At 40.8% G+C, this 26,252-nt stretch overlaps 1 protein-coding gene across 10 annotated transcripts in view; it reads right to left on the bottom strand.

Moving 5' to 3' along the window:
- LOC121908028 (partitioning defective 3 homolog) overlaps nucleotides 1–26,252 on the bottom strand; it is a 252,280-nt gene that overhangs the window by 88,272 nt on the left and 137,756 nt on the right. For 6 of the 10 annotated variants that reach the window (XM_042427691.1, XM_042427693.1, XM_042427690.1 and 3 more), the window contains 5 exons: nucleotides 23,927–23,962; nucleotides 20,375–20,422; nucleotides 10,733–10,921; nucleotides 9,837–10,007; nucleotides 5,521–5,671 (listed from right to left, as the gene is read on the bottom strand). In XM_042427691.1, the coding sequence (XP_042283625.1) occupies nucleotides 5,521–5,671; nucleotides 9,837–10,007; nucleotides 10,733–10,921; nucleotides 20,375–20,422; nucleotides 23,927–23,962 (595 nt within the window). The remainder of the gene's footprint in view (nucleotides 1–5,520; nucleotides 5,672–9,836; nucleotides 10,008–10,732; nucleotides 10,922–20,374; nucleotides 20,423–23,926; nucleotides 23,963–26,252) is intronic. The other 4 variants (XM_042427694.1, XM_042427699.1, XM_042427695.1 and 1 more) reach the window with 1 other exon arrangement.

A 26,252-nucleotide genomic window follows, 5' to 3' on the forward strand; every position in this document is an offset into this window, starting at 1 on the left:
TGTGGGTGAATGACCTGATGTAAATGGAGTTGAAAAGAGAGAGAGAGAGAGAGGGGGGAGAAAAAAGGGTCGAGTGTGTGGTGTGAATGTGTGAGAGACTGTGTAAAGGTAGTTTGAAAAGTCATCCGTCACTGTTCTTTGTTACTTTCCTGAAATACCAAGACTTTTTTATTCAAATTGACTCATGAATGCACTTTGTAGTCTATTATACTAATAATAACTCATATAATATCAGAAATTTCACAAAGACATATCCAAGAATGTGTCTGCATGTTTGTGTGTGTGAGGGAGAACCACACTGAGTGCGTGCCCTACAACTGTTACACTGCTTTCAGTGTGTGTGCTCTCTGTAGCCCCCCTCCCGCTGCGTGTGTTTGTTATTCGCTGTGAATTTAGGAGTCCGGGTGAGTCCTCTGGCACAGCATGGCCACCCCCTTTTCTCTCTCAGACCACACACACACACACATTTTATACACACAATCATGTCCATACACTCACACACACACACACACACGTGCACTCACAGAACCACTTAATCCCATTTCCCTAAGCAGTCCAATGCGCGACACTGAGAATCCCATCAATGTCACAGTTTGAATCACTGCAGTACAATCAACTGGCAGCTACTGAGTAGAAAACCGATGAATCTGTCAACTCACTAGCCTGGTAAAAGGGGAAAAAAAAAAAGCCTCTTTGTTTTAGTGCCAGCCCCCGAGGGCAGCCATCCGCCAGCAACAATAGCACTGCCATGTGGACGAAGCGCACACACCCGACATCACCTGAGAATCACACCAATAAACACGCATTATCTTTCCCAGTGGCTGTAATAATTTTTGACTGAGCTGTAGAGGAACAATAGGTGGTATTTCATTTGAGATTCTCCGGGAGAGGCTATTATTAAATGCTTTTTTGTGCAAAACTATTGAATATTTGAGGGCAAAAGGGGGGGAACAGCTGGGAGGAAGGCGGGGTGGGTGATACAGTTTTCTAGATGAAAATTGAGATAGTATGAGGTGAGAATAATACAAGGCGAAAGACCTACAGAGGAGGGTTTTTTTTTTTCCCTCTCTTTTCATTTTGTCTTGTCTCCATCTATTTGCATAATTAGTAAGGAGGTTATTGCCAGGGGTGCTGGACCTTAAGAGCTATTGGCCTAAAGGAATAATTAAGTCGCTCTCTTATCCCTGGCATCTTCAGAGAGCAGAAAGCCAGCGAGTGATCTAAGAGTATGCGCGGGCCAAAAGCAAACTGATACGTTCTGAATGGGAATGATGTTGTCTTGTAAGAAAGCCTAATGCATGATTTATGTTTTGTGGCACCCTTACGACTAGAGAACAGACTTATTTCCAAGCAACTGTGAAAGACCCCCCAGCACTCACACAACAATTTTATTTATTCAAGGGAGGTTTGCTGAGCACGCAAAGCTCTGCTTTGTATTAACACACGTTCACATCTGGGAGCTGCCCAAACGCAGCTACAGTCTTCTACTGTTGGCTTCTGAGCAGCAGCACTGCAGCAGCCGACGAGCGTCTGGCTTTTCCAGACCGGTCCACAGTATTCAAACCAGTCATGACACAACCGCTTATGCTTGAGAATCACAGCATTTACGGGAATACGTGGGAAAGTACAAAATGTGACAGCAGTAAATTACCTGGTAGAATCTGCAGTAACTTAAGACCACACAAGTTAAAAATGTACAAAGTCTTTGCTTGAGGCATCATTACAAACACAATGAGAAAACCCAACCATTGGTGCACCCAAATTACACACAAATAATGTGTCTCCAGTGGTAGCCATGTAGATAGTTAGTATTTTTTTTTCTACAGGTTTACAGATATCTACTGTATCTCTGGGATTTCTGCCTCCATCCCAATACAAGAAGTAAACTGAGTTTCACTTGCGGGGCTCAAAATATTGAAAAATTACATTTAAAACTTTGTAAAAATTCCAATTTCTTTCCAGACACCATTACCAGGTTGATCTGGGTAATCCAACAAAATTCATTAGAATAAAACCAATGAACAAAGTTGACTGTTGTGTGTGTGGACTGGCCCTTTAAACTATTATTACTATGAAGATGACACATGCTAAATTAAAGGAAATGATGCTACATGTACTGTAAGAATGGTATAATGAATTACAGGAACAAGCAGACGTGGAATAAATGTGTTTGGAAACTTTTCCAACTTTTGAAGTTGCACCAAAGATACATGAGGAAACTTTGGAAACATTAGGGATTGAGTTGACTTAACTGGGAAGTACTTTTTTTTTTGAACTCTCTCAAAATTACATTTGATAATGTTTCACATGAAAATCTGGCGAAACAGTGATTCACTTCACTAATCCGTCGGGGAGTTTTGACTTCATATGAGCAAATATCTTGTAATGTGTGTTGGTGTCTCATTCTTCGACTAGAGAATTCGTTTTAGAATTAATCCTCTATTAATAATGTAAAAAGACTTTAAACCGTGGTGGTGGTGGTAGTAGGGTATACCTGCATAAAACCTGAGCCTGTTGGCCTTTATCATCTGTGCTTTAACCTGAAGTGCCAAATTAAACAAGAGTTCAAATAAGGCTTTAATCCTTCCTCTACCTCTCCAATCTCACTTTGACACAAAACCACAGAATGACGTTAGAAAAGAAAAAAAAACTTGCTGCTTTGATATCCCCAAGGTCGATCCAAGCGCATGGAAAAATGAGCTAACATTTATAAGTTTTATTACCAACTTTATTTAAACTGATTCAGAGTCCACATGGAAGAAGAAGATCCAAAAGATTTTACATGACAAATTAGGGTTGAAATTTCCCCTTAGGTGGTCAGGGGGAAAAAACAACTCCACTGGGATGATTAAGTGTTTAATAAGCATGGAAATGCATGTGTGATAACTTGTAATTATATAGTACAAATCCTTCAACGGGCCGACCGCAGAGCTTTCTTGCATCTGGTGTCCTGTCCTTTTGAGGTTCGGTGAAATATTAGGAAACATGCCACTCTGTCTGACATCTTAATTTTCCTGCTTAAGCCTGCCAATCTGAAGGGAAAACATAAAAAAAAAAAAAAAACGACACATGTGACTGAGGATCAAAAAGCAGCAGGTGTTGATGAATCAGGTGGACCACAATGGGGTTTTTTTTTATCCTCAGACGACCGGGGCCTGATGTCACTAAACACTATTATAGCGCTGAGGTGAGGTCATTCAAGGTGAACATCACAATCTCCTGTATAATCCCTTTTGTTCTTGTTAAGGCTGATTACTCCACATTTTGAACACATTTAGTCTTGGAAGATTGAGGCAGATGGACAAATACCAGTGAAAACTTCTATTTATCTATGTATCCATCTATCATGCCTTTTCTTTTCTACCTCACCGTTTCATTCTTTTAACTGTATTCCCTTCTTTTATGCCTCCTTTAATCCAAATCAACCAATCCTCTACTTTCCAAACTACTTTGTTACTATTTTACTTACCTTTTTCATCATTTTCACACCTCCATCACCTTATTTACCTTGTGAGGCAGCTGTATCTGCGAGATCACGACTTCATGTCAGGTTTCAAGTTATGCGGCTTGTGTCGGCCTCCTATGAGGATTCTCACGTGATCCCGTGAATCTAGCTGCCTCGCGAGGTAAGACGGTGATAGACAGATGGTTCATCCAATCACCTGCCAATTATTTTTGGAGAGTGCCTGCCCTTTTCTTAACAGTTTCCAAGGACGACTTCTCAGATGGTTCTGTGTAACAAACCATCTGGTGCATCAGGTTAACTTCTTCTAACCTGCTGTTTGATTTCCTACTTTTTAATTATCCGCCATTTCGTTAAGAATATAAAGGAAGTTAAATTGCAACAGGTGTTTTTGTCTTTTGTACTTCAAGCAGCAAACACTGGCTTGAGGTGTAAAAAAAAAAAACACACCTGCACACTGCTTGTTCATTATACTTTTTTTTTTGTCTTTCAGTACACATAATTACAACCCAACACCAGCACATAATTGTGTATGTGCCTCTTGGAGGTTATTGTTTCACTCTCAGAGTACATATCAGACCTCTCAGGGCTCTTATAAAACCTTTTCCAATGTCCTCAACCTTTCATGTCTCCTGTCACGGCTGTTTATTTCTCCAGGTTTAAAGTTTGAAAGAGTGAAAGTGTCTTTACAGCTCATGGACTGTGAACAGCCTTCGCCTTTCCATCAAACCTGCAGATCGTGACTCTTTCAAGTTTCAGCTCAAAAATCCACTTTTACTCTCCAGCTTTCAGGTAGTGCTTTATTTCTGTCTATATACCCTGGTGCTGCAGCACAACATTGGTTTTCTACAGTATATTAAATGATTTTATGTATTTACTGAATTTATACAGCACTTTCAAGTGTAGCTGTTATAAAAGCACTAGACCTTTAGATACAGACATCAACTCAGCTGGTCGGCTTAGTGACAATGATCTTGTTTGCCACTGTTGAGCAGACAACCGCTGTATCGCCTTGTGTTTTTTACTCCCGACCCTGTACGCTCATTATAAGCCCTCGCTGTTTGTTAAGCATGGATGAACGCAGCGACTGTGGAAGCATGCTGGAGCTTCACCTATTAACACTTCCACTGTCAGTCATAAACTCACACTTTTTTTTTGTTTACACTAACAGTCTCGATGTCAACCAATTTGCATGAAAGGAAAACAGAGTTCACACTTGCACATCATGTTGCATTGATTAATGAGGTAGAGTTGGTTGGTAGGAGCTCATTTAAAATAACAGATGAAAAGTTGGTGTACCAACTTTTCCGATATATTTATTTGTCCCTTGAATCATAGTTAAAAAAAACAGCTGCAGAGAACAAAAGCAACAAAGGCAGCTCAGTTATTTTGTTCTTTTTTGAAATAAACACGCGATTATACCATCTGGTATACAGAAGCTTTGACACTGAGCAACTTCACCAACCGTCCATCAAGTGCAACACAGATGCAACCTTACACAGATGCGTGCAAAGCTCTCACACGTAGAGATACAAATATGCTTTCTAATCTCCGACACACAATTGTACTGACATCCAAACCAACTCTGAGCTGGTCTAAGTAGTGAGAGTTTGGTCGTCTTGAAACATAGAGACTAATTCATTAAAAAAAAATTGCAGATGTTTGAACAGACACGTTTCAAGAGAACATACTAACAAATATACAAAATAATGGAATCCACCACTGGCAGGGCTTCTGCAGTAATAAACTGTCGAGGGGCCGTTTTTCTGACATTTTCCTGTACGCTGTGATGAAAAAACCTGGTAGGTCAGATCATATTTACACTTACAGAAATGGAACAGGAGACTATTGTACCACTTCTCGCTGTATATGTCTCATTAGGACTCATTTTTGAGTTTTATTGATTTTCACCAAAAGATATCTGGTGTAGAACCAGTACATGGAAACACAACACTGGTATCAGATTGAGAAAGACCAGTTCCTCTGAACATTTCGCTCTCAGCAGACTTAAATGAGCACAACAAGGCAAAAGGAAAAAAAAAAAAGATAGGTCTTACCTATTGTGCGTGGCATCATGCCTTGTCGTGGCATCAAATTGTCATCAAGGCCCTCCAGGCCACCATACAGGGAGTGGGAGATTCGGCGCTCGTGATCATCCAGAGAGGTGTTCATAGTCTGCTGAGGTCCCAGCGGGCTCCCTGGTGTCTCCTGATTGAAGAAGGAGGTTTTATTGGAGTTATTATTGTGTTGACTTGTTTACTTAATCTTTGTCCAGCCTAAATAACATTTAAAAAAAAACCTTAATTCCATCTTTGTCTGCGTATTGTGTAAATTTTCTGATTATACCAGTAAAATAATAATCTCTCAGAAATTATTTTATATATGTGTATATTTAGTGCCATTAACTTTTATTATACCAGTTGAACTCTTTGTGTTTTCTGTCTTAGATTTGAGAAAACATGTAGACAATGAACTACACATTTTCAGTTACAGTCCAAACAGGAAAACCACTCATGGTCCAAACCCAAACATAAGAGAGACACAGAGTCCCGTTAATACTAAATAAAAGTCAGACAATGAGGCTGAAGGGAACAGCCCGTGCTAACATTTGCTAAACAATAATGGATGGACAAAGGGGCAGTTCTCCATGCTAATGCTAACAGTGTGATAACCAGGATAAATGAGCATGGATTTCCAATATGCTGTTAAGCCACAGGCTGTTAGCGAGCTAGCGTTCCCCCGCAGAGGAAGGTTAGCTTGCTAGCATCTTGACATTTCCCTCAGGAACCATGACGACACTCTCTTGTTTGCCGGACAAATAGACCATTTGCTGGCCCTGTCACCCATAAACACACATCCCCGGCATGAGAAGGTGTGTGTGTGTGTGTGTCAATGTCTTCGGCCTCATAGTTCGTCCACTGGATCGTTGACTGTATTGATTTTCTATGGTTTCTGCATTTATTGCTGAAAGTGATGACAGGTCTTGCCATGAAGATTACCATCATCACCGGCATCGCATAACGAGCGATAACACTATCACACTCGAGTCAATACCAGAGCCAAATTACCCCAATCAATGACTATAACTAGCTAGGCAGGGATTTGATTTTGGCAGAAGGTCTTTGCCCAATTATCCTTTAAGCTCACTAAATGGCTGAGGTGCTATAACAACCACTGCCAAGTGGATTCTGATGTAAACAAACAGGTCCAGTATACAGGAAAATACATATATGGGTACATTAGGAGGCTGGCAGAAGTGTGAAGTGTAATAAAGTGAGTGTGTGACTAGAGGGCTGCTTGTTCAAATATCCAGACTATAGCTGGAATAAATATTTTCACTTCCTGAACAACCACAGATTAGCTTTCCTCAGTGGTAGAAGTACTCAGATCCATAAAAGCAGCAATACCACAGTGTAGAAGAACTCCAAGTTTAAGTCCTGTATTTATTTATAAATTTAACTATGTAAGTATTATCCCTGAGATGTTCTTATGTATCCATAGTACTGTAAAAGTAGCCTACTTGTGATGGTGGTGCATCAATGTGCAAACAGCATTTAGACCATCGTAAGAGGAAATTTATTTTGTGTACTTTTTTGTTCTAGTTCTTCTAACATTTTTTAGGATGATGGGGTTGCACTAGGGGGAATTTGGACTGGGGGATTTTTGATATCTGATATTTTTGATATATAAACACTCTGGAAATGATTATAATATTTTGGAAATCTTAATCTGCAACGTCAAATAAATGTACTGCAGTAAAAAGTTCAATGTTTCCCTCTGAATTGTAGAGGAGTAGAAGTATAAAGTAGCAAAAAATGGAAATACTCAAGTAAAGTAAAAGTGCCCTTAGAGTTTAACTTAAGTATTATACTTAAGTAAATGTGCTTAGTTAGCTGCTGGTGAGCTGAACACTCAAACTGCTCCAGTGGAAAACAGTGAACTCATTAACAATACAAATGAGATCAACACTACAATATGAATAACAAATGTTGAACAATAACTTCTGACAAACATATTTTATTTTAATTCTTTCATATTTAACAGTTTTTGACTACAGGTGAAAAAGAAATCAGAGCTTTTACTGGACATATAAAATGGCTTTAATAACAGCTAATAGAAACTCCACACGGATGCATCGAGTCTACCACGGATACAAACTAATTTCTGGGGTCGCCATATGGTGCTTTGACTGTTGGCATGCAGCTGCTCTTGACTTTAAATGAGACAGTAAATGAATTGGCCGGCCGAGGGGCCGAGGTGAAACGCCTCGGTAATAGCCGAGGGGATTCGCCATACTGAGAGCGCATCAACAAATCACACCGCAGCTCATTGCATATTCAGGCTGATAATTGAGCTCTGGGAAGGTCTCGATCCCATCGGGTGCCAACAGTGATGAGGAAGTCAGCTGCTCCGGGTTTCTGTGGTGTTTCTATGGGGATGGAGGAAGGAACGGGAGCGGTTGGGCTTGTGATTTATGCAACGGCAAACATTTGAGATTGATTTGAGATTGGCTGTCGAGGGGATGGAGACTTGGGCAGGAAAGTAAATAAAAGGATTATTTGATCCCATATGTCAGTAAATTTCAAAATGTGCTGCAGCTTTCATCCTATAGTGATTAGGTATTATTTGATTTTAACTAATATTTGATGGACAGCTGGTTATGAGGTATTAACAATCTATAGTGACTCGATATGGATGTTCTAAATCAGCTCTGAGCCATCTCTGTGAGTATTAAATTGTTGTTTTCCTCCTCTTTGAGTGTTTTGGACACTATTTCTTATAAATAGCCAGACACTTGGACAGCCTCAGGCCATGCCTCTGGCTCTGCATGTGAAGCAGAGATTGACGAGACTCCCAATGCTCGAGTTTTATTCATCCACCACACTCTCTGTGAAGTCTCACTGCCTTGACATGTCCGCAATACACACACACATACACACACACGGAGGGCATCTGTTTGCGAACGAACACACATACAGATCCTTGAAAATAAATGCATACATACATAAACAGGTAGTACAAAAGCACAAAATACACACATATACGCGTTCAGAAGCAGACACAGTGATGTACACATGTACACACACAAAGACACACACATGCACGCACACACGCGCGCACACACACACACACACAACACAAAACACACCTTCAGGCTTAGCCTCTGCTTTCAATTACCAGACGGACCGAGGGGAAATCAAAACTTTGACACACCAGGTTGGAAAAGGAGAGCAGGGAAGCCAAGCAGTGCCAGAGGCGCTCACACGCACACGGACATGCACACCCATACACAGTCGCACAGCAGCGGTGCACACAGCCTCAGCCTCGGCTTTCAAGCAGGCGACAGGCCAAGGTGTACCGAGAATGTAAAAACATGACATTGAAGGAAGGAAAAAAAGTCGTGTAGCTCAGTTCGTAGCCATGTTTTTTTTTTTCCCCTCTATAGCTGCCTCAAGGGAGGTGAGTGTGCATGGGAGGGGCTGGTGAACTACTATGACCTGACTACTTACTTTTATTTTATGAAAGCGTTCTGCTCATGAGGGTATTTCCCAGTGGTTTGCTTTGGGGTTGTGTTATCAAAGACAGGGTTTTATTCAAGTGATTCCTAATGACTCGATGTCCACACAAGTGTCTTCATTTATGACAGTAACGTCAGATGAGTTCACTTTTTGCATGACACACACAGCAAAACTATAATTACAACCACTTTAAAGTTAGTGAGGTCACAAATAACCAAAATCCTGGATATGAGTAACATTATTAAATCACATATGTCACATTTATAATGTTTAGACAGTGAGCAGATAGGATGATGTCACATTTATGTCTCAAACAAACTTATAAACTGAAACAGGACAATTCCTAACCAAACCTGGAACTTGTATTGTATATTTTATGCTAAAATTGTGACATTAAATTAGATTTTTGAGGCAGCAGTGGTCACAGACACAAACCAGCTGTTCAAGAGTTACCATGAATGAAAACAAGCTCACTTTACTCAATAACTACTGTTGACATGTCCTTGTGTAGCATGTTTCCCTCCCTTGTTTTTTCCACTGGAATCGCTCAGAGGTCAACAGTCAACAGTCCGGCATCGCAGCTGTAATGTTTAGCTCTGAGGTGTGAACTTGTGAAACTTGAGTGTGAAGCAGGCTGCTGCTGAAAAATGTCATCTGTTCTCAGCCAGAGTAAATAAGAAGAATAATCATGATGTTTACACGTGCTGCGATAATTCCGTACTGACCTTATTCTTATTAAGACAATAATTTGACTAAGCAGTTTACTCACTGTAACATTAGATAACTGATGATGTGGTGTCTGCACTATAAATTCAGACATGCACGGCCACTCACAGCTGTATTTCTTTCCTTACCTCATTTCTTTTGGCCACTCGTCTGGCCACGATGAGTTGGATCATCCCGCGCTTGTTGCCTTCCGTTGACATCGACTTGCGTAGCGTTTCCATGGCGTCCTGGTTGGTTTTGCCCAATAGAGACTCCCCGTTGACGGCAATCAACTGGTCGTTCACTCGTAGCCGTCCGTCCTGTTGGTGGATGAGAAATTACATGTAAGAAGAAGTGTCTTTTTGTTGTTAAAAATATTAAAAGAACAAAAAAGCAAATACTAAATAGTAGAAATGTTCTGACTGCCAAACAGGACGAGCTATGTGGTTAAAAAAAAAAGAGAAGCATCTCCCACTTAACAATAACCTTTATCTAATCACAAGGCGAACAGTCTCACTCTCAGAGTGTATCCTGTTTCTAGACGTGATCTAATCTTTAAGAAGTGTGCTTTTAAGTCCATTATCATGTGTTGTCAACACAAGCTTGTTTGTGTGAAAAAACAATCAAGCTGAAATTGACTGTGGCACTACAGACTGCAACAGAAAATAGGGCACTTTATGTTCATAGATTTTTATCACAAATTAAGCTTTTCTTGATAGTTGCCAAGATACAGAAATGTGTTTTTATCACACTTCCTCTGCCAGAAGCATGTTGAGAGAATTGAATGAGTGACTATGAGATAAAAAAAAAAACTTGGCTTGATGCAGCCTGAGAGTTAAGTTTAATGCCTTTTATGACCTTTTTAAGACCAAATGTTAAGCTCTGGAAGTGTGTGTGTGTGTGTGCAGGTCAATGTTTTAAGTGTTCATAGAGGAAGTTCGGCTTATCTAGGTAGGAAGAGAGATAAGGATTAGGTCTGTCTAAATGTTGCCAAAGACATGAATCTGGTTCTGGTAGTTAAAAGTTAAAAAAGTTTAAAAAAAACCTTGCAGGCTGCTCCTCCGTTTATGATGGATTTGACAAAGATGCCCAGGTCAGCGTGGTTCTCCTTGGAGCGGTTGCCTTTAACGCTGACACCTAAACCTGCTGAACCCGAGTCGCTGAGGGGGATCTCGAAGGTCAGAAACTCCCTGGTCCCGTCTGGAGTCAGGACTAACTCATCTTCTTCTGTCTTCTGTAAGAGGAGAAACAAAGACAGAGACTGACTTCAATCCTACACAGCAACAACAACAACAGAGCATACATAAATATCTACAGAGCAACGACACGGTTTACATTTAAATGCATTTAAATGCTCATGTACCATGATGCATATGTAATTACACAAACCAAAAACATTCATGCGTTTATTCCAGCCTTAAGCAGTGACACAAAAGGCCTTCAGCACTGCCATGCTTTCACCGTGTTCCTGCGGGTGAGCCAAGGGCCAAAAAGTTGAAAGGACATTCATTTGGGCACTTGAGGTTAATGAAAAGTACTTGCATATGAATTGCAGCAGGGCAGTTAGCAAGGAGGCAAATCAGAGAGTGAGCTCATTAGCTACATCAGATATATAAGTGTTGAACAGTCTCGAGTTCGTATATGTTAAATCGGGTACTTAGTATAAGCAGGCACGGACTTATCTTCTATATTCAAAGCATAAGGCTCTGGTTCATCTATACCAAAGCATGTAGGTTGGTCTTTACAACTTTTAGGAAGTGTGAGTCTCATATTAGAACAGGATTTTATAAGAATCAGGTTGTTGGCTTTGGTTTTCCGTGCCAGTGGAAAAGAGAATGACTGAATCCATGCTGGCAGTCAAAGGAAGGAAGGATGATGTAGTCAGATACACATGTAGCTCCTCCAGTTTGTGTTGTTTGTTCCCGACGTGTAGCCTGAACCTAGTCTTCATCAATACTTCTGAATTCGTGGGCCTCGTCTCCCACGTGGGAAGAATAACAGTCCAGTTTGCAACCAGTTCCAGCAATAAGAAACACAGTAACACAAGCCTGTATTAAGGTTTACATGATCGTGTAGTAATATTATGTTAACCTAATTCTGAGCAGGTTACAATATCAATTTACAAAGTGAAATAACATTTTTGGCTCAAAAAACTGTTGTGTGTGTGTGTGTGTATAGTGAACCTGCAGCTGCTTCACACTTAAAGCTTTCCAGCCACAAGGGGATATCTAACAAAAGCAACGCATGAACCAAAACAAATCGTGTTACTGTGAAGCAGCTGCAGGTACACAACATACATACATGTAAGTGTTTCCACACCTGCAATACCAAGTTGTTGGCATCAATCCATGTTTGTACATCTGTTAGCACATTTCCGTTGGTTACATGGTATTATTGCGTGCATACTTCTTACTGTTACTCACGCAAAATTGTTTATTTATTAATCTACAGAAAAAGCGCCCATTGAAATAGTGTATTTATATCTTTTAAAGCCTTTTATATCTCATATTCACATAGCTGTATCCATCCAATATCCATCACAATCAGATTTTTTTTTTTTGGACTGCTGCCTGATTGTGAACCAGTACATGGTCTGCGTTTATACAGGACCTTTCTAGTCTTCCGACCACTCGGAGCGCTTTACGCTACATGCCAACATTCACCCATCCACACACGTTCATACACTGATGAGAGAGGCTGCCATGCGAGGTGCCAACCTGCTCATCAGGAGTTCTAATACTCAATCACACACACACGCATACTTGCACTGATGGCACAGCCTTTAGGAGTAATTTGGGGTTCAGTATCTTGCCCATGGACGCTTCAACATGCGAACGGGGGATCGAAACGCCAATCTTCTGAATAGTGGACGACCTGCTCTACCTCCTGAGCCACAGCCACCCCATAAAGTACTGTATCAATTGCTTGAATAAAGCACAAACTCTAAATATGACAAAATTTATTATGATTGAATTAAATCCCAAGTCAGCCAAGTAACACCCCTCACCTTTACAAGCCTAACCTTATCCCTGACAGTCATAGTTTTAATATTAAGCCTTAACCTTTAATCTTTGTCTTTATAAGTCTACAATAAGTCAGAGTTCTTTAAAAGGATTCAGACAGATGCACGCAAACTAACCGAAGAGAAAAATTCAACACGCCGTGCACCTGGATCGTGATGCCAAGTGCGTCAAACAGCCAGTAAACTTCACAGTAACCCTGCATGAACACAGCAGCCTAATTGACATGCTGAGTGCTCTCTCTTTCTCTCTCTTCCCCTCCACAACAGGTGCTACTCTCACTCTTTCTCTATATTCATTCTCCCTCTCTCTCTCTCTCTCTCTCTCTCTTCCAGCTCAACAATAAAAAGCTATTCTCTCTTGGTTGTTATTTGACAGCTGTCCTCTGAATAGATGGGTGCGTGCACGCTCGCGCCTGGCAATTATTGTGCACGCCTAATGAATTCAATCATCGGGCTCGGTGTCAGCATGTCATTAGCTCCCTTTGTTTGCTGGGAGAGAGATGGAATTGCTCTGGGTGGAACGGAGGAGGGAGAAAGAGGATGGAGGGAGAGGCAAAATGGGGGGGGGGGGGGGGGGGGAGAAGAGGTGGAGGCAGAGACAGGAGAGGAGGAGGGCAAAACAAGGATGTATAGAGGAAGAGGGAGAGGGAGGGAAGAGAAGAAAGGAAGGAAGGAGGGAAGATAAAGGGAGAGCAAGCATGATGAGCACTGTCAGGGTGTCTGCATGTTTCAGAAAGACAAATTAATGCTACCTGGAAATATGAGACAAAAAAAATATGACTGAACAAAGCAGAAAACATCCAATTTGATATTAGACAACTTATGGGAAGTGCTGAGGAATGATAACATAAGACAACAGGAATTTAATTATTTTGTTGCCTCAAGTCAAATTCATTCTGCCCAGAATTAAATTAAACACTAATTAAAAAGTGACTAACAACGACTTAATCCTCTTAAATTGAAAATGGTCAGAATAAAAAAAATACACAACAGGAAATTATTACAACTCAAAAATATAATTGTGATCAATAAAGCAGATAAGATGATTTCAAGGTTAAAAATAACATCTATTAATTGATGTAATGCACTTCCAGACAAATGTTTTTGTTTTTACGTTATCACTGTTGCAACAAGTTTTATTTCATGACAACTGTCACAGCTGTAGCTAATTAACATTAATTCCATGAGTTGGCCAAACTACAAGTGAAACTGGTGTCTTGTTAATATGCTCTCTTCATGCCAGAGTCTATACTATTTATGCTCAGCCAAGAAACACCAACATATAGCAGTTTGATGTTTGAAAAGTTAGTGAGTCATCATGCTGTTAAAAAAGACCAACAGAGTGCTAAATCTAGTTGGTCATGTAATTATTACATAGATACTGTAGTTAGCAGACAGTAAACAGAAGTCAGACTCTTCCAGTTAAACCTTTAAGCACATTATGTCACAGTATTGGATGCCCACTGTGAAGAAGCTCATCCTGTCAGTCTTTGCAGCTTATGCTGAAGAAGTTAAAGTGCAGAGCTGACAAATGTTTGCTGAAACTTTACTCTTTTTGATGATTCAAAAGTTATTAAAGGACCAGCGTGTAGGATTTAGTGGCATCTAGCAGTGAGGTTGCAGATTGCAACCAACTGTTTACCCCTCCCATTCCTCATTCTGTAGGAGAACCTACAGTGGCTGCGAAACTCACAAAAAACATGAAAGAGCCAGTGTTTGGTTTGTACATTATGGGCTACTGTAGAAATATGGCGGTGCAAAGTGGCTTATTCTTATTTTCTTATTTTCAAGTAATTATACAGTAATTAAAACATACTTATGAATATTATATTCCATTTCTGCCAAGTCTGCTAGATGCCGCTAAATTCAACACACTGCACCTTTAAGTCTTGTTTTTCAATAAGATCAAGAAACTGGTGTATTCACATCATGTACTTTCCAGTAGTTAGTAGCTAGATAGCTCAGTAGTTTACTGGCATGACAGACAGTTAGCAGATAGTGAGCAGTTAAACATCTAAGCACATTACAGTATTGTTTTAAGTGTATTATCTTAAAAGTTCTGAATTGGGACGTCCAATTTACAGAGCTGTGAATTAACTAGTCCCGTCAGTCTGTGACGCTAACGTTAGCTCAAGCAGCTAATGTGTATTCCTGACAACTGTATCATTAGCAGTCGAGGATATCAAAATGTGGTCATTACAATCTTTTACCATAAGTTTATCATTATTGCCATAGTGTGTAACAGTGGTACAACCTTTTGATATTATCATAAATGGACACAATTAGTAAATGTGGGCTACATTTGGTAAATTAGCTAGAAACCTAGCTAACAAACTAATGCAACTACATCATTATATAACACATAAAAATAGGTTTGTGATTATGTTTAATTTTTAAAAAAGCAGTGAATACCATGTAGACAATCAATACAGCCATGGAGATTAATTTATAGAGCCACAATTTCAATGCTAAGAGAAGATATTGGTAAAAAAATTTGATTTTCAGCTCCACCGTTAAACATACCTTATCTGACATTTTCAGAGATAAATAAAGGACCTGACTGATGAGAGCGGAGGCAGGGAGGGGGGAAAGCGAGAGGGTTAAAATAAATAAAAGCACAGGCACACAGAGAAGGAAAGAAAGCACAAAGTAAGCAGAGTAGAGGAGCGAAGGTGAGAGGAGTGAGAAGAGTGATGGGCACGAGAGCAGGGACAGAGACAAATGGCGCAAGGGTGAAAAGGCGAGGGAGCTGAAAAGAAAAGGGTGAAAAGAATGAGAGAGCGCGAGCATGACAATGACAGTGTGAGCGAGCGAGGGAGTGTGAATGAAAGGCCGACAGAAAGGGATGAATCCATGTGGAACACAAAAGGAGACAGACACTGCCACCTCTCTCACTGTACGTCTGTATCTCTCGCCCTCCCTCTCTCCATCTTCTTCTTTCTCTACCTCCTACCTTTTTCACCCATCTCTCTCTACCGCTCTTTCTTTCGCTTTTTTTTTTTTTTTTTTTTTTCAAAATCCATCTCCCTTATGCTCATTTCATCTTTTTTTCTGTGTCGGTCTCCCCTCTCTCACCCTCATTTTCTTTCTCCAGCTTCCATCATCTCTCTATATTCCTACCTCCATCTCCTTCTTCCTTTTCGATTTCTCCTTCACATTTCTTTCTAAGGTCATATCCCACACAAAGCTGGCTAAATTTGAATGGCCGACAGTCTCTAGAGTGGATAAATCTGAAAAGGTATCCTTGCCTGTGGATGAGGGGAAAAAGAGCTTTTGGAAAACTACGGCATGAGCCTGTTCAAACATGGCCGGTTGCTGTGCAGCAGTTAGGTTCAGAGTCCAACTTTCTGTTGCCTCTAACTCTCTCCTGCGGTTATAAAATAGATTTGATTGACATCTCAGCACACGACAAATCACCATTTTCTGCTTTTTAAGTTGTCTGACAACTGACATAGAAAGACATCGTCCCACACCTCACGAGAAGTTGCCTGTAATGCAGTTTTTTTGGGGGTTTTTTGGCGCTTTTTGCCTTTACTGGACAGTTATTGGCAAAGAGGCCGACAGGAAACAAGGGGAAAGAGATGGATTTGACATGCAACAAAGGTCCCTCGCCAGACTTGTACCAGGCACGTTGCAGATATGTGGCATTCGCAGTAAGCATTCGCGCTCTTGTGATGCATAATTCTGTTGTTTTATGGCTGAAAGAAAACAAATAAGAAGAGATTTAACTCTTGTTCTATTGTTTTTTTGCTTTTAAGGCTGGACTCTTTACGCAAGAGGCCTGACATCACTGGTGTGGATGCACAGACTCCACACTGTTTTCAGATTTAGCCATTTAGTACGAACATATCACACATATTTCATCACCTGTTTCCTTTCAGTGTCTCTCTCCTTGCTCCCTCCCTTTCCTCTCATCTTCCTCCTACCCCTGAACCTCCCCTGCATCGTACATCTAATGCATGTTGCTCACCCTCAGAGCCTCTGGACCTCCTTTTCTTTGTATTCTACGGAGCGAGTCAATCTTAAGCATTAAGAGAAGTCAAACTCATTTCCACTTTCTTCTTATTCTCCCCACATACAAACTTCTCTCCACTGCAGCGCCTGACACGATTAGCGGGTCGACAGCGAGCTCAACTTTGGCCGAGCGGACCTGTCGATTTGACGGCATCTTGAGGGAGGATTTTTTTTTTTTTTTCTTTAAAAGGAGGAGAGAGAGAGAGAGAGTGTGGGAAGGAGGGAGGGGAAGATAGCAGGGAGAAAGAGAGAAAGAGAGGGAGGGAGGTGAGAAGGAGGCAGTGAAGGGTGTAATTGGTCGAGGGAAGTCGGGCGTGGAGAGCATTGTTGGCTGTCTACTGTACCACAATCTATCTCTTTTTATTCATACTCTCTCTCCCTACTCCTCCCTTGCTTTCTATCACTACATTTAACTCCCATTCTCACCTGTTCCCTCTATATCTCCCCTTTCGTTCCTCTGTCTCACCCCTCTTCATCTATACGTATGGTCAAAAGTATGCGGACACACCTGCTCACATACTGGGAGCTGTTTTTCACGGTTTGGCCTATGATCCTGCGTTCAAATGACGAGGAAATCTTGATGCTTTCACAACTGAAGTCTATTTTTTACCCCCTCGCTTACCCTCACTTGTCCTCCCCTCCCCTTTTTCTTTCCTCTTCTCTCTCTTTCTGACACGTCTCTCTGTAGCTCCATGCTGATAGACCATGAATATCAAATACCTGTGCGATCGACGGCGCTGAGACTGGCACAGCATGGAGGAGGAGGAGGAGGAGAAGATGGCAGGTGTGTATGTATGTGTGTAACAGAGTGGGCAAGTGACAGAAAGACAGAGAGAGAAAGACAGAGAGAGAGAAGGCTGGTGTATATGGTGGATGCGTGTCAGTACAAGCATACAAAGCAGCATGCATACCCACCACCAATGTCGTCATCATCATATATTGTAGCTGTGCTGCACACACACACACGCACACACACATGCACGCACGCACACCACTGACACATGACAACTATAGCATATAAGAGAAGAATCGATTGATACACACATACACACACACACACACACACATACAGTCCCACTTCTCACTCGCTGTCCAAAACTAATCAGCTGCCCCCCTTTCTAGCTCTCACTCTCTCTCTCTCTCCCACTCGGACAGTCAAACTCTATGTGGCTTGCTCTTTAGGGCTCCACAGCCCACTAGAAACCATTTATAACCTCATCCAACTCCAAGCAATTACACCACCAGCTGCTCCCAGTCACTCCACGTGTGTGTGTGTGTGTGCACTAGTGTGTGAGTATACTTATGTGTGAATGTGTAGCCGTGTTCATGCATCTGAGGTGTGTGTGTGTGTGTGAAATGCGCCATTTGGCTCGTGTGTTTTTGAGTTGGTGATGTGTATAAACCTCAGTGCGGTCTATGTATACTGTGAGTGTTTGTGGAGTGTGTGCTGTATGGGTGGCTGTAGCGTGTGTGTGTGTGTGTGTGTGTGTGTGTTTGTGTGTCTGTATACAGGCCAGGTGGCAGCTTGAAACATCACTTTAATTAAACCAGAGAGCCTGTTCTGTGGTAGAACGGCCCTCTCTGATTGACTCGTACGTGTCACCGGTGGGCCGGTACAGAACACCAGAAAACAGCATCAAGCCTGCTGCCACAGAGCTGCAACCATCGATCACTGCAGCTATCCTACTGTGCTAATAATGACACAAAGTTATGTAACTCCAGTAATCATTCACTGTTATCTAGCTAGTATGCACCAAAAGCAACGGTAGAGGAATTATTCAGATCCTTTACTCAAGTAAAAGTGACACTATAATTAAGTAAAAATACTCCGTTACAAGCAAAAGACATCAATCCACAATCCAAATCTAGAAAAAGTTCATAAATGTTATTAGTAAAACGCACTTAAGAGTAAAAATTTGCTGTAGCTGGTCAACATGAAGCTACTTTGAAGTAGTTTGGACACTGGTGGATAAAGTAACTATGGCTGTCAGGTGAATGTAGTGGAGAAAAAAGAACATATTTCCCTCTGAAAGGTGAAAGGAGAGAATAGTAAGATGAAAAAAATACTCAATGTACAAGACATTACGTCAAAATGGCACTTAAGTATAGTACTTTGACCCAAAGTCATACTTCTGTCTGACTCTGCAAGCTGAATTCAATGAAAGATGTGTTAAAGAACACGTACACTCACTCAAACCTTTACTGTGTAGATAAGGAGGCTCTTCATTCAATGCGGACTGATTTGATTTATAGATGTGATGTAATCATTACTACATGCATTAAACCGACAGAAAACCATTAATAACGCTATAGGTATTCATCATCCATGAAGGTCAAGGAATCAACAGTTTGTCATTCCTACAAAAAAAAAAAAAATACAGCAGCTGCTTTCATGGACTGTCATTCCTTTAACCACAGAAGCGAACCGCTCTGTGAATTGACTTGTTTTCATGGGAAAAATTGTTGAAATACATCCTCTTAACCTTGATGATACGTGAAGGATGACTACAACTCTACAGTCAATGCCGCTGATTGTATCCTTTAACATGTTTTAATATGAACTGTGCTTCGTAAATAGCTAATTATCTGATAATTATGCGATAGTGAATAATATGCCTCTCTATGTCTTATGCAGTGACAAAATATTGCACAGTACAAAGACAATAAACGTGATGTGTCATGCACTGACAATATTGCATTTTGCAAATGTAGGTAAATAATAAATCTGGCACTGGCTGTGTTATGTTGTGTTATTAATGCAGTGGTTATGATGTGTCATATGATGTGTTAGCTGTATTCAAAACAGTTGTGACAAGTTGACCATATGATTCTACACAATGCCGCCAGACCTACTGAGCTATTAAAAGACATTTTATAACGTAATGTCGAGATAACGCACTGCAAATCTCTATATGATATTTATGCTGTGTCATGAACGGCCGACACATGTTCTGCTATGCTGATTGCTGTATCATACTATCAAGAAAATCTACATCATTACACTACAACGTGCTAACAGATTGCCGTTTCATAACAGCTTTGTGTCGAGAGAGAGGAGAGGAAACATGCACGCGTGTGATAGATAGCATCTTGGCACAGTGTTGCTGCATTATTACTGCTGCTGCTGCTGATGGCTTTTCAATATAGCGTAGCAGTAATTTTCCATAAGCCTGTGTGACTAATGGCGTAAACAATGGAGCCGAATGTTCACGTTATGGGTCCATTATGGAACTATCAGGGCAGGCATGTAGAGACGGATGCCTTTGATCAGTGCTCTATTGTAGGAGCCAGGTGCTGGGGAAGAGGATTTGCGTATTAAAGTGTGTCTTAAGTGTGTGTGTGTGTGTGTGTGTGACAGAAAGAGAAGGGGGAAGAGAGGGAGGATGGAATGAAATAGAGAGATGAAGAGAGGTAACAAAGACGGCTACAGGAGAGGTACAATGAAAATCGAGGAGGTAAAGCTGCTGAGAGACAGAGAGAACTCGACAAAGTGTTTTGTTTCTACAGACCATTGGCAAAGCGGTGAATTGCTTAAATGACTCCCAGTCTATTTGTGCAGCCACCCAAAGTATCTCATTTGCCTTTGATGCCTTTTTTTTTTCCCCCTATACAGCATAATGACCCAAGCTGGTGATGTCATGCAGCAGTTACCTCAATCAGCCAATGGGGTTTTCCGGTTGTCACGGGCTGTCTTGAATGCTAAAGGGAGCAGTCAAAGTCAACAGGTTAGACACAAGAGCCCCTAAATATTTAGACACCACTACTGACAATGACTTTGTACAGGTTATGTGATGAGGGATATCTGAGCCAAAAACACAGAGTGAGGTGCCCAAATGTTTAATAATGAGGGTCAAGGGTGTAAACGTCATGGCGGAGGGGTTGAAAGAAACATATTTTATAATGAATTAAGTAACGGCTAGGTTTAATGTTCTAAAACAAGGACATGGAATGAGTGAATGTTTCAGTCCATGTGCTTGAAAGCAGGATACAACACACCAGAGTGTCACCCGGCTAATGACAGCCTCTAGTGGGCTGCTGGAAACAACGTGGGTGATTTTTGGGTCATTGGACCGATTTCAAGAAGTGAGTGCTTTTTCCACTTCAGTTGTTGCATTTTGTCTGCCGTGTAACCCTTGATAGAGCTCCCTCTCAGAGGATGAGTCATGCTATGCCAACCTCAAAAACCCCAGCTGGAGTGCCAGCAAACCTGCGGGTCTAAAAGCCGTCTACATGTTATGTTCTGAGAGATTTTTTTTCTGTGTGTTATTAATTGCGCTTTTCTTAACTGAGTAAAGATGCAAAATATAATGAATAAAACCATTATAGTGAGAGAAGCAAAACATATTCTTGAGCCCCATTAAGGCGCATTAAACGCAGCATGTGCTTCTTAACCTGCATTCAACCGCCTGTCACTCACCTCTTCTAAAATAATCTTCTTTCAAGTCCAACTTTTACACCAACTTACAACTTTAACATTTAATACCTCTCAATAATGCTGAAATGATTTAGCAATAGGTTAGCAATTAAGGTATTCATCAAGTAAGATTGACAATCATTGGTTCCATATTCTCAAATGTGAGTATTTGCTACTTTTTTCTGTTTTTATAACATTATAAATTCAGAGAGTCTATGTAACATTTGCTGAACAGTAGCCACTGTGGCCATGAGTTACAAATAAGGGATAATGTTAACTGCAAAACATGCAACAGTAGCACAAATACAGTGACATCAAGTCAGCAAACTGACTTAGTAATGTTAGTTGCACAGCAATACCTATCTAAAGTTTGCTCTAATATTAGCTAATATTAGCCACCATAAGCTACTAGTAATACCAGACCATGAAAGGTTGTAGCAGCAAAAACCTGTGTATATACATGTGTACTGAACTGATCAAGGGTACTTTTTACTGCTTATGAATTTAACTTCTTAAATGTATTTGTAAAAGGAAGACTTTTTTATCTATTTTATATCTAAAAGTTGCACAGTCTCACTAAAATACTTTTGGTTTTTGGACTGTCGGTCTTTGGAGTGTGGAAACGTGCCCATCAATTTAGCAATTTTCTGATATTTTATAGATGAATCGATTCATCAAAAAAAGCATCAGATGATTTAATAATAAAAAAAAAAACATTAGTTGCTGCCCTACCTTTCTGTCCTGCATCTACTGAAAAGGTATCTATTACTTGAAAAAAGACTCTGTCCACTAAAAGCTGCCCTGTTCCCTTAGAAGCACACCCTGCATCTAAAGCTGTACATCATCACAGTGCCTCTGCTGCTGCTGCTGTTGTTGTTGTTGTTGTTGTTGGCGGTGGTGAGATGTTTAAAATGAAGCGCCTGACAACGGATAGCATCTGAAAGGCACTGAATCCATTATGGCGGTTGATGTTCCAGGAAAGGGTGAGGAGAGAAGAGAGAGAGACACACACATCTGGAGGGTTTGGAGTTCGGAAGACAGGAAAGGAGGGAGGTGAGAAGAGACAAAATGAGGGAGAGAGGAGACAGCAAGCATGACCGTGGTGTATTTCCTCAATCTATCTGGCTCCTCTCCCTGTGGTCGCATTGATCTTTTGGGAGGTAAACGTCCAAACAAGAGAAAATGAAACATTTCTTAAACCTTTCCCTAAGTCCTTAAAGGTGCCTGAGGCAATATTTTTATCTGCAGCACATATATACTTGTTTTTAGTCTATGTCTGCATTCACTGGGATACTATAGATTTGCCTTATTTGTCAAAATCCAACCAATCCAATACAAACTCCAACTGTTTGAAATGATTGGAGAGGAGATATTGTCAGGAATTGACCAGACTTAACACTAAATTGTCCCAAAAGTATCGATAAAGTCCTTCAAAACATTCAAAACTCAGGTATCTCTCATTGCTACTGAGCCTTAGGATGGCACAGTACGACGATGTTTTAACTGGACAACTAAAAATATGCCATTTACCACATTGCTAACAACTCCCACTGAAATTGCAGTTAAGGTAGAAGGACCACTCAAGGAACGATACGCGCCGTCTCGTCTGAGCGTAAGCACACGCGCGAGAGACGTGCCAGCTGCAGACACATAATCGACAATGTCCTACTGTAACGTTCCACTATGATGAGGACCATCCACACACAGCTGGCAGATACGACCGCCAATCAAATTAACTGGCCAATTACACGTCTAATGCGGCACTCAAAAAAAAAAAACGTAGCCAATTACCTGCACTCAGCCGGTTATAACCTGAAGGTAAGGCCAGATGTGAAGACGTTAAGTCTGCGGTTGTTAAATTACAACTCCAGTTCGGTATGGGGAAATGGAAAGTTATGGAAATGTGAATTGCCTTTTAATATACAGCAGTTAGGACAGATGAGATTTTAACAGCTGCTGTGGTGGGGAACCTTTTAAAAGGCATGTGACGAGTAACATTCAGACCACTGAGACCGTACTGTAACACAAAGATTCTTACACGAAAAACTACATCTGCTGCCGCTGAGGGGCACGATCCAAAGATTGAGAATGTTTATTTGCATTATCTCCTGGGTGCATATGGGTATGATATACGAGGGTACATATGTCAAGCGCCTCTATCACAGATGGTGTCATGTGTCGAAGCTGTCAAAAGTTCCTGTGCACATTTGGCGCTGAGACAACCGCTGACAGCTCTGTCTGTGTTTTTTTCCTCCCCCAAATAAAGTGAAACACAAAATAAATAGGCTATTTATTATTCATCTCACATATTAGAGAGAGAGTCTGCAGCGAGAAGAGCAGACTGACAACCTTATCCACATCCAGCAAATAAAGCAAACTCCCGTGTGTTTCCACCTTCGCTGACAAATACAGCTCTGAGGGGAGTGACGGAGCGAATTATTTTGTAGCACAGCCATACAGATGAACCATGAAATTGTGATTTGTTAGAGCAACTCTGGATGTGGATTAAAATTAGTGTCACATTTATATGCGTGACTAGTGTACTGCACTTTGATTGACCAGCTAGTTTACTAGTGTACCCTGAATACATGCATAAAACATTGTTTTTTTTATCCCAACTGGGTGATAATATTCTGTGTTTTTTTCCCTTGCAGCGATGAATAACATTCATGCAAAAGGGGAGTTTGGGGGCTGAATGAAGGATTAGGAGCTGTTAACGAGGAGGAGGCGGTGGCTTTGGGAAGTGGGTGTAATCGCAGACTAGTGTTGGCGGGGTGTTGGCGTCTTACCAAATCTCTGGGGCACTGCATCTGGGGCTCGGCGTTCTAGAGGATTCAGGGGGGACAGAAGAACCAAAAGTAATCAAGCAAAACATATTTATTGACAATAACAGTAAAAACTTCAGCACATTTAAGAGGTTATGGAAGGGGGAAACTTATGGTTGAACAGTGTGATGAAGAAATGGGCATGCAGGATAAAATGAAGGGTGTGTTGTTAGTTTAAAGGTCTAAAGTCTCTCTAAACAGTGTCCCCCTGACTGTCCAACTGCCGAAAATCCATATGAGTTGATATGTTCAACTAGTTCACCTTCAATTATTACAGTGCACTTGCAGTAAAAAGCTTTACAAGCTACATTAGACCTCATTCACAAACATAGCCTTCACACAAATCTGTTCTTAAACCGTGCGTACGAACGTTTTAAGCACAAATCTCGGATTCATCAATATGTTCTTACTTGAATTTGTTCTTACCCTGCAAATCAATTTAAAACTTCTTTAGACCATGCATACGCACAAATCATAAACATCCTAAGACCTTTTTTTAAGTGTAAAATTGCTAATAATACACAAATTATTTACTAATTATAAAATTAGTAGCTAATCCATAAATCATCATCATAAATGTAATGAAATCATTAATATTTTAAAATTGTCCTGTTCCTACTTTTAGATGACAGTAGCTAATATATCGGACAGCAATTAATTTCCCCCCATCAGATTTGGCTGTGATATATGCAGCAGCCTGTTCAGAGTCCTCACAGCCTGCAAGTTCAGTAGTGACACATGGAGGGACGCTCACGATGCACACCTGGTGCAGTAGTGCAGATTTATTTAGATCAATTCCACAGATCTACATATTTAATAACTTTTTATTGTGTTTCGGGCGTACTGCGTGGTAGTGGTGCAACAGGTGTGCAGGATTCACAGGCTCCAAACCGTTTGTGCCAATGACGTGTTTACCAGCCAAATCTGCTTTTTCTGGCTTCTACTTTTGAAACTATCGTTTGCATTTCACTAGCAGGAAAGTTTTTGTACATTTTTACCATCACAGCTCTCTTTGCAATGAGTGACAGCTCTCTGCACTGCTGCGCTACTCCAAACAAACAAAGCTTTCCTTATATAGAGAAACGGGAGCGTGGTAGTATGCTAATGACCGATGGCTGACACGCGCCTGTCAGTTTAGAATGATTCTGATTCACTAAAATACACACAAGAACACAACTGGCCGACGCGCACATGTCACTAATCTGATGGATTTTGTGCACAAAGTAAGAACATTTCTACACACATATTAGTGAATGAGGCCCATTGAGTGAATCTTTTGAAATTCTTTTGCCCTGAGTTTTGCCTTTCAGGCTGCCCCAACCATCTAACTGGTGGAGCTCATTGGAGCTGGATGCAGCCTGACAGGAACAACTTTAATCTGCTCTGCGTGAATCTATATTTGAATTGAGCTGACAACGTTCAATTATAATACTGTCCTGAAAAGACACTAGAATTGAACATCAATCATGTCATAAAGGACAGACAGAGCTGTTTGGGCCTTAGTTCTTCATTAATGAGGGGTTAATGTTAGTGAATTAATAGTTCAGCAATTTACATAGCTTTTTTTTTTCTTGGACTACTATAACTATGGAAAGCTTAATAAAATTTCATCATAACATGTTATTTGCAAGATTGATTTAGGGTCAGATGAGGGACATAATTAGTTGTGCGGCTTATCCGATAGCTAAAATAAAGAGCTCTTGTTTTTTTACCTGCCGAGGCAGGCGACACCTGGACAAATGAAACAACAGCTGTGACTTTATTTTTTCAATACGCTACATTAAGTTTAATATATAAAGCTTAGTAACTGCCATTTTTCATCTATACTTCAATGCCAATTTATTGGTGCATAATATATGTAACGGATGTATTGTCTCCCCTACCACTAAAACCCATGAAAAATGTTTAACCTATCCCATCGCTTTGGATAAAGACTTAAGCTGCTCATTTTGTGCACTGGACCTGATCTCCCTGGAGTCCCATCTCAACCCTTTTACATCACCCTCTCCAGCCTCTACAGCTGATAACCGCAGATCAAATAAATTCTACCATCTAACTACCAACTACGCAGAGTCAGCCAGACTCAAAGCCCCGCTCTTATCTAAAGATGAGTATCGACCACTGAAGCACTTCCTCTCATCTAACTTCGCCCGTGGCGACAGCCAGCCAATAGCCTTGTCTGCATCCCTTGCTGTGATAATTGTCACCAATCAGCCATTTGATTGACACTACTTGTTTGCGAATGGCTGCTTTTGCCTCTAATGGCCCCGGTGACTGCTGAGGGTGCTGG

Source organism: Thunnus maccoyii, chromosome 12, assembly GCF_910596095.1.
Source record: "Thunnus maccoyii chromosome 12, fThuMac1.1, whole genome shotgun sequence".
NCBI lineage: Eukaryota > Metazoa > Chordata > Actinopteri > Scombriformes > Scombridae > Thunnus > Thunnus maccoyii.